At 43.8% G+C, this 9,427-nt stretch overlaps 1 protein-coding gene across 1 annotated transcript in view; it reads right to left on the bottom strand.

The window, feature by feature from the left end:
• Positions 1–2,231: 2,231 nt before the first annotated feature.
• SLTM (SAFB like transcription modulator) overlaps positions 2,232–9,427 on the bottom strand; it is a 39,645-nt gene continuing 32,449 nt past the window's right edge. The window contains exons 18-21 of the mRNA XM_079953207.1: positions 8,299–8,616; positions 7,272–7,392; positions 4,462–4,619; positions 2,232–2,852 (exon numbers count right to left, since the gene is read on the bottom strand). Coding sequence (XP_079809333.1) covers positions 2,744–2,852; positions 4,462–4,619; positions 7,272–7,392; positions 8,299–8,616 — 706 coding nt within the window. The 3' untranslated portion in view covers positions 2,232–2,743. The remainder of the gene's footprint in view (positions 2,853–4,461; positions 4,620–7,271; positions 7,393–8,298; positions 8,617–9,427) is intronic.

Genomic DNA, 9,427 nt, shown 5'->3' with positions numbered 1-9,427 from the left:
CATAACAGGTTTATAAAATTATGGAGGAGGTAGAGAAAGCAGTAGGGATGTGTGCATATACATATTCTGTTGAAACTTGGATCACTTAGGAAATTTAACCTTCCTTAATGCCTCAATAACAATTACAGACACCACCAACCTGGTGCTCTCCTTTCAGACTACAATTCCCATCAGAATGTAGGAGATGGTGTCTATAATTATTGGGGAAGGCTGCTTTATGGTGTTTGCTGCCACAAGATGTGTGTGATAATGTCTGTCATCTTAGAAGGGTTTAAAAATGGATCCAAACCAATTCATAAAGGACGTATTTTATCAAATAGTTACATTCCACCTTTCATGTTGAAACAACAAAGGTTCAGGGGCAGAGGCAATGTTTCAGCTACTGGAAAGGGCCCCTGCCTTCCTGTGAGCTTGCCACTATGGGAAAGCTGCTGGAGTTGATAAAGTTTATTTTAAATATGTAAGCACTTCAACAGCTATCTTACTTGCCTTAAGTTTGATAGCCCCTTTATTGTGCAACTGAAGATATGGTCAACAGTGTTTGCTGGTTTTTGTACAGGGCAGAGGCCACAGCTAAACATGCCAAATGTGGGGTTATTGTAAAGTTGGAACACACTTGGTTCATGGAATAATTTTTAAGAATAAATGGACACAAACCTGACATGCCTCTGATGTGGGCTGATGTTTATATCACAGGACACTTTTTTTTGCAGCTGTCTAAGAGGTCTACCTGAGTGGCATTTAGGAATGAAAATGGCCAAGTGTATAGAACATTCCCCCTCCCCCCCGGATGTTACATAGGTATTTTACACTGTTTACAAGCAGCATACTGGTATGCAAGAACTTGGGCCTGAATGAAAACAGGTGGATTGCTTTTTCCGTATAATAATTAGGCCTTAAACATTTGCAAGTAGGAGCTCTTTAAAAACCATCTCCTTCCACAGAGTGGCCCACCTACATCATTTCCTATATAAAATCCAGATGGCTGCAGAAGAAGTGGAACACAAGACAGGTTCTGGTTTTTACAATAGCACCTACAGGTGTTCACCTGACTAGTTTTAAACACACAAACAGCAAGAACCCAGCACTTTAAAGGAATGTGAGATGGTGTAATTAAATTGCTGTTTGTATTGACTCTGTTAGCACTATTTTGATGTTGCTTAAGTTGTTTTATTGTCGCTAGCCTGCTTGAATGTCATCCAATGGAAACACGTGATATATATTTTTTAATTTCTGGAAAAATGGCAATCAGGGTAAGGCTGTACATGCCACGGTATCAAAGAAGTACAGACAAATGAGAGAAAAGGATACTGATTAGATAGTTCACATTCCAGTTTTCATTTAACTTTAAGCTCAAGTTTCTAGTGTTCATGGTTAAAATTTGTTCAAAAGTTTGAACAATGCCTTTGCTGTTATACTATATAACTTAAATTTGATGCTGTATTTCTATTTTTATGCTTTGATTGTACTTTTTTTAAATTCTAAGCTGCCCAAAGAGCTCTTGTTATGGGCAGTATATAAAATGTTAAAATTAAATAAACGCCTGAACACTCTAGACCAGAAGTCAGCAATGGTGCTTTGTTGCGTTCCTTGTCCCCTTCCTCCAGAATCATTGTGCTTTTATGCAAAAGAGTAAAAACAAATGTAAAATTGGACAAAAGTGCCAATATGCGTAATTTACACAGGGTAGAGAATCCAGCTTTCCTTGACAATGGACATTGCAGCACTGAATACTGAAAAATGTAGACTATGGGTACTTTTCTGTATATCACCCAAGTAAATCTTTCAGATAAAATGGGATGTACCTTAAGAATGAGGCAGATTTCAAGAGGACATATGTGAACAGCCACTTCCCCAGCTTGGCTGCTGAAGGCCAAGAGCAGAACACAGCCAAATCTTAAGGCCACTATGCTCTGCTGCAAATGGAGTCTTAATTTTTTTTAGCAATGTCATCTGGGTCTGGCCGTTTCCATTACTGCAGGCCATGAGTGGGGCTGCTGGAAGGGAAACGGGGCAGTGGGCCAAGTAAGAGGAAGACTCTTATTCTGCACTTTTCACACAAAGTTTTCAGATGTCATTACAAACATTGCTTAATTAAATGTTTCTGTTTTTACTGTGATCTTACCTCAGTGACAGGAACAGAGAAAGGAGTTACTCCTAGAATGACTTACTGCATAGGACCAGCCAATTTCAGCTTCCCAGACAAACAAACCAGACTGTACAAGTGGCAATACAGATTATGAAGCTTTATTTCAAAAGGATACAGTGGCCAGGATACAGATCCACTCAGTTTAACAACTCTTCAAAAATAGGTTACATAATACCCAGAAATCAAACAACCAACCCAACCCTTATTCTCTACCCATTCTAATGTACAATTGGGTTATCTGTGTGTTTTGTGGTAAGTACCTAATTTTCAAGCCTGACATCACAGAGCTAAATTGTAAATTAAACTACTGGGTGCAAAACAAATCATCTTTGTACAGCGGTTCACATGTTTGGTTCCAATTAATTTCAGAGATCCTAGTGTTACAGGGGGAAATGCTCATCAAAAAAGTACAATGAACTATCCAAAATCCAAACAGCCTAACTTATTTAAAATGCCTCCAAAAAAGAGGAAAAAGTAATTATGGTGAAATTTAAAAAAAAAAAAGACAAGTTCTCTTAGCCAAGGCTTCTTCGTTCATAAAAGATTTCCAATAAGTTATCTTGAAACCAAGGGGGGGCAAGCACGTCAGCGGGCTTAGAATCTTCGTGGTGGTCCACTCTTAAACGGTTTAAATCCTGAACCACTTCCCCTCTGCATGGAATTGCCCGTAATCTGTACAACTCTATTAATGGGCGAAGAATTACTGGAATAAAAGTTGAAAAAGAAGCAGGTTTAAAAAGAAGTTTCAGAGGAATTAACATCTCACTATCCAGAGTGCTGAGCAAGGCAAAGTTCTCACAACCTGATCTTGTTACAGGTGTGAAGGCTGACACATTGGGGAGTTCCCACTCAACCATGCGCTGAGACTGGCAGGCTACTGAGAGAACAGCAGCTACTTTTTTTGAGACTGGGGACAGAACACTCCTTAGTGTGCATCAGGGAGCTAGCAAACCATGCTAGACAACATTCAGCGTAATCATGTTCAGGTGCAGAGAGCTTTAAAAAGATGCCCAACCAAACTCCTGGATCTTATACTGTGACCTATACAGATGCTGCCCAGGCCCAGGGCCTCTGTCCAATTTCCTCACTGGTCAAGCTTTATCTGCTCAGGCCCAGATATCTGCTCCTTATCCAGAGCACATCATGGTTACAAACTAACAATATGAGTAGTTAAGTTTCATGTGTTTCCAAAGCCCAAGTAGATTCAGACAATATTGTATGCGGTCATGAAACTCTCTGCAAAGCTTACTCAACTGTACTGCCAAGCTTCCACTGAGTCATAGGAATTATTGTTATTACATTTATTTCTATCCCATCTTTTTCCTAGATTGGGACTCAAGTGGCTTAAAGTTAAAAAGCTAAAAACATTGGCAAGATATTCATTTAACAGTAATTGAACACAAATAGAAAAACCCAATATAAAAACTATTAAAAATACAGATGATAACATTAAAAACTCCACAGCACCAACCATTCCTTCAACAGCCAGTTCCTAAAGATCTGCTGGAATAAAAATGTACAGTGGTGCCCCGCAAGACGAATGCCTCGCAAGACGAAAAACTCGCTAGACGAAAGAGTTTTCTGTTTTTTGAGTCGTTCCGCAAGACGAATTTCCCTATGGGCTTGCTTCGCAAGACGAAACGTCTTGCGAGTTCTTGCGAGTTTTTTTCCTTTTTCTTAAAGCCGCTAAGCTGCTAATAGCCGTGCTTCGCAAGACGAAAAAACCGCTAGACGAAGAGACTTGTGGAGCGGATTAATTTCGTCTTGCGAGGCACCACTGTATTCACCTGCTGACAGAAGGACAGTCCAACCTCTCTAGGAACAGAGTTCCAAAGTCTGCACTGAATCCCATCCTCAATCAGGGCAACTCAGATTTGTGCCAGCAGTGGGGGCAGAGTACCCAATCCTGCATTGCCTCAGAGATCCGGGGTGATCCAGAGTAAAAAAGTAAACCACCTGCTTGAAATGTGGCAGAGTTACACCCCTCTTATAGGGGCTACCATGTCTCCACATTCCTCACACCCATGTCAAGAAAATGGCGATTTTGGTGTCCCAATGCAAGTTGGGAAGCTTTCTTTTCTGAAGCTTTCTTTTTTAGACTGAAATCCAGAGCTCAGGGCCAATTCAAAGTGGGCTCCGAATCAGTTATGGGGAGGGGGTGGGATACACCGTCCTAATGGACACCAATCAAGTGGGTGCTCCTTGGATCTGAATACGACCTTTTCCAGCCCTATATGTAAAGCTGAGTTTTAGAAGCAACCTCAGAAGTGTGATATTTTAGGGTGTGGGGAAGCAAGAAGCATCACAGGTACCTTGAGTGGGGAGACATCATGCCACCTCCTGCTCGGCCATCTCCCATCCGCCTTGTGTCGTGATAGCTGCTGCCCTGTGAGCTGGGCCCGTGCCATTCTTTCCTTGGTCCAGCATCACGGCTATGCCGCTCAACCACGTGGCGATCTTCATTATAATGCTAGAAAGGGACACAGGAGGTTACTCTGCTAGTGCCACCACCTTTTGACTTGTGTTTCCTAAACGGACCCAAAGGAAGAACAGCTGCACACACTTGGCTCCAGTACAGCCTTCTCTAGATGTGCATCCAGGGAAGGTTCACAGCTCTTTCGGAAGAACTTCAGAGGAGCAGCGCCAACAAAAGCAGGAAATGTTCTGCAAATCATGTTCTACATCAGGGACTTTGAATTTGTCTCAAGTTCAGCCCTTGGACTATAAAGGACAACACCCACATAGGTACACTTTTTGCACCGATATTCTGAGTTTGCATGCATTGTGTCTTGGATGTTGCACTAAGAAAACCTCAAATTTGGATATAACGAGAGGTTAGCATGCAAAGCACTTTGCACAGCCCATTAGGAGGAATGCACATTTTTGTACTTGCTTTTTCTCTGAAGAAAAAAAAAGGGACTATGGTGGGTGGGGAGATGGGAAAAGAGGGCTTCTGTTCAACTGGACACCCATCCTTCCATGTTAAGCAACCACTAATGTTGAGGATTTCTCCTCAGAGTGCGATGCCTAAGGTGGCTCTCCAGGGAAAAGGTGAAGCATTCCCCTCCATCTGCTCTGACTCTACTGTACAATAATCACTCTTCCCAAAATCAAGTGAAGGCAGGAAGCACAGAGCAGACAACATCGGCCTGGCAAGACAAGCTTTTACTCACAAAAAAATGAGAGCTAGTGTGGTGTAGTAGTTAGAATGTCAGACCTAGACCTTGGAGCCCAGCGTTCAAATCCCCACTTGGCCACGAAGCTCCCTGGGTGACCTGCCTCGCAACGTTAACCTACCTCACGATTTTTGTGTGGGGATTAACTGAAGTGGGGGCAAACCATGTACACCACCTTGAGCTCCTCGGAGAAGCAGGTAGGATATAAATGCAATCGACCAATCATACGATCATACAGCAGTCACCAACTTGGGCTAAGTGACCACCCCAATGCACCAGCCTGTCAAAAGGCAGCAGCTTGGCTGTTAGAAACAGTGCATTCTGTACTGCTTGCCGGACAAAAACTTTGCAATGCTGCTTCTTGACTTTTCAGCCCTAAAGAATCTGGGGGCATAGCAAGTTGGAAAAGCCTTTTCCATAAAATGACTTCCCCATTTGTGGGGGCCACCCCAGGAGACTCTGAGCCAGAACAGCTTTTAGAGGCTGCCCTTGTGGCTGCGTCAAGCAGGGCTCCCTCACTGGTGGTCCATCCTCTCAATGCCAGTGTGGTGTAGTGGTTAAGAGCGGTAGTCTCGTAATCTGGTGAACCGGGTTCGCTTCCCCGCTCCTCCACATGCAGCTGCTGGGTGACCTTGGGCCAGTCACACTTCTCTGAAGTCTCTCATCCTCACTCACCTCACAGAGTGTTTGTTGTGGGGGAGGAAGGGAAAGGAGAATGTTAGCCGCTTTGAGACTCCTTACAGGGAGTGAAAGGCGGGATATCAAATCCAAACTCCAAAACTCCTCCTTCCCTACGAAGTCTGCCAGGCCCGGCCGCCATCCACTCACCAGGAGCACAGAACATAAGAAGAGCCTTGCTAGATTAGACCCAAAGCCCATCTAGTCCAGCCACCTGTTCTCATAGCGGCCTATAAGCAAGCAGAGCCTCAGTGCAGCAGTGCTCTCCCCACTTATGAGTCTCAGCAACTGGCATTTAGAATCATATTGCTTTTGACAGGGGAGGCAGAACACAAAAATAATTTGTCTACCTCTCTTTTTAAAAGCCATCCAAATTGGTATCCATCACTACAACAGTTAACTATGCACTATATGAAGTCCTTTCTTTTGTCTGTTGTAACATTTACTCATAAAGGAGTTGCTCAATCCTCACGATCATTTTGGTTGCTCTTTTCTGAAACTTTTGCAACTCTACAATATCCTTTTTGAAGTGAGGCGATCAGAACCATACACAGTACTCCATATGTGGTCACACCAGATTTGTATGATAGCAGTATGATAGTGGCAGTTCTATTTTTAATTCTTTCCCTAATGACTCCTAGCAGGAAATCCACTTTTTCCAGCTGCCACACAGTGTTGACATTTTCATCAAGCTATCCACAATGATCCCAGGGATTCATTCCTCAAGAGTCTCCATTAATTCAGAGTTAAGATTCCCCCCCCACCGCCTGTCAATTTACACTTGATTATGCTGAATTATGATAACCATTTTACTGTCCATTCAGCCAGTTTAGAGAGAGCCTTTCTGAACGCCTCACAATCCCTTTTTATTTCAGCTATCTCAAACCATTTGGTATCATCAACCTACTTGGCTACCTCACTGATTTGCTTTGACACTTCTGTTTTTGTCACGCTACTAAGTGAACAGTTTTCTGCTTCTCTTAGTGATTCATCATTTTCATTATTTCGATGGGTTTTTAAAGAACGTAGTAGCAATATAGTATCAGTTACCTAAAGGGTCAAATATTTTGGCCAGAAGGTGGTATACAAATGAAGTGAAACTAGATCCCAAATTAGCAGATGAAAACTACCTTGCCTTTAACTCTGTGCGAGTGACCTTGCAGAAAATGCAACGAAGACCAATCGCCACATTCCTAATCAGAATATGCATGTTAATTATGGCCCCCTGCCACGTTCCACCAAGTGAGCAAAGGCCCCCTTCCATTTACCTGCCCCCCACTTCCACGCTCCATCACACTGCGCTCTGCTTCCCGGCTTCCGTAGCCAGATGCGCTGCTACGACTCCCAGAATGTCCAGAGACTTCTCGGCCTGATCTTTCTGGCCTCTCTCTGCGGAAGGAAAGAGTCAACATAGTACAGTAAGTAATAATTCACACCTTGAATTGGGGGGCTCCGTTTTACTCATCCCTCTTAACACCTTAGAATAAAGGGCTGAAGATGCCTTCCTCAAATTGTGGAAGTGCAAACAATTCTCTCCTACTATCTGTGCACTTCCAGCCAATCCCATATGTGTTTCCATTAGCTGACTGGCTGCAGTCTAAATGTGCCAAAAATATAAAACAATCTAGTTTGCCTCCTGCTGACTGGGGAAGGAAAGTAACTCTAGAGCTCTCTTGGCCTGTCCCAACTAGGTTTTAGAAAATCACCCCTTTTTGGCAAGGAAATCTGCAGACCTAGCAAGCATCACCTCCCTCAAGAGGGTTCTTTCTAACTGTGACTTGAAGGGCCTGTATTGTCCATTTGCTCACCAGTATGCAAAATAGAAGATGACATGGAAGCCCAGTCATTTAACATGGCATTTGCTCAGTTTAGGCACATGCAAGTCATGCTGTTCACTGCCAAGAATGGCACCCAAAGAAGTGTGTTAAAAGAAACCTAGGTTAGAAATTAAGTATTAATGTGTTGGAGCATATCAAGGATCAAAATATAATGAGCCTGAAGGCCTCATATGGAATAGGCACAGACCCAACATATTGAGGAAAAGCACTCCGATTCTTACACAGCCAGGCTGATGCACAAGTGACAGGCTGCAAATGGGCCAGGGCAACGTAGCAAGATCTTCCCTCTCTACCCAGTACATCCCACACGCTGAAGAATTTCCAGTTGAAGAAAGGGCAACAGAGTCATACCTGTTCTGTCTTGGTGAATCACAGCCACATATACATAGCCCCACCCCAAGTTTTGGACAGGAATGAACCTGCACATCCCAGCTATTAACCCAGGTTGAAGAATCACCTGGCATCTCGCTTGTCAGGGTTGATGCCTGCTTCACCCTTCCAAGAACTCTGCCCCCGGGATGAGTTGGTCCCAGCCTCTCGTGGGTGACGCCCATGAGGGATCTCAGGTCTGTCCTGGATTATCACAGTCCTCCTCTCATCGCGGTCTCCTCTCACTTCCCGCCGGTCACTGTCACGGAGTTCGTTTCGGGGCTGAGGGGGCTCATTTCTTCTGGATTCACTGAAGCTTTTTGGGTATCTTTCAAACCCAGGCTCCTCCCTCCTTGTGGTTGGCCGAGCTTTTTTCCCATCACTTTGGTTGACAAATCGTTCCCGCCTGTTCAGAAAGGCAAGAGTTTTTCAGATTAAGGGTCACTCCCTAAACTGATTCTCTGTCTGGCACAACATCTGCCCGCCATACCCCAAGGTGCTTTGCTGCTTAATTTATCATTATGAGGACTGCATTATGAGGATATTAGGGATACAGCTGCAAGTAACCGGAGTAGCCTGAGGGTGGGCAGACTTCTAGGGCTTCTAGTAAAGCACAAAGTTGAGCCTGCAAGCGGAAATCCACCAACCAGGGCTCGGGAGGGGAGTGTTTAAGAGCTAGTACTTAGGAGCAATGTAAGCACATGTTCAGCCCAGAAATTTACTTTCAATATCACAGAATCATAGAATTGATACTAGCAGAACTAAGCTAATTTAGAAGGGGGGAGCTTTTGTGTTGCTACTATTGTTTAACAGTTGAGAGTCACTTTTGCCAATCCATGCAGAAATCTACCAGATCCGCTCCTCTGTCCCAAAGTAAATCCCACTGCCACCTGAGTAAACATGCTTCAGATCACACTGCAAACTTATCATCTTGAAAATCAGGGCCTATCACAGGTAGCCAATATGGTGCCCCCAAGATCACACACACATTCTTTATTATGGTTGAAAGACCCACAAAATCAGTTTTGAAAGCAAAAGACAGCAGAAATACAGGGAAAAGAATCCAAGGCAGTCATTATGTTTTATTCAGGGCACACTGATTTCTATTTCTTACCCAAGATCTGGGATGTGCAATCTGGTGCCCTTCATATGCTGTTGGAGCACAACTCCCATCCTCTTTGACCACTGGCCGTGCTAGCTGGGGCTGATGGGAACTG

The sequence above is a fragment of the Podarcis cretensis genome (assembly GCF_951804945.1).
Source record: "Podarcis cretensis genome assembly, chromosome: 14".
NCBI lineage: Eukaryota > Metazoa > Chordata > Lepidosauria > Squamata > Lacertidae > Podarcis > Podarcis cretensis.
Note: the sequence above shows the minus strand (reverse complement) of the source record. Positions and strands in the feature narration are given on the sequence as shown.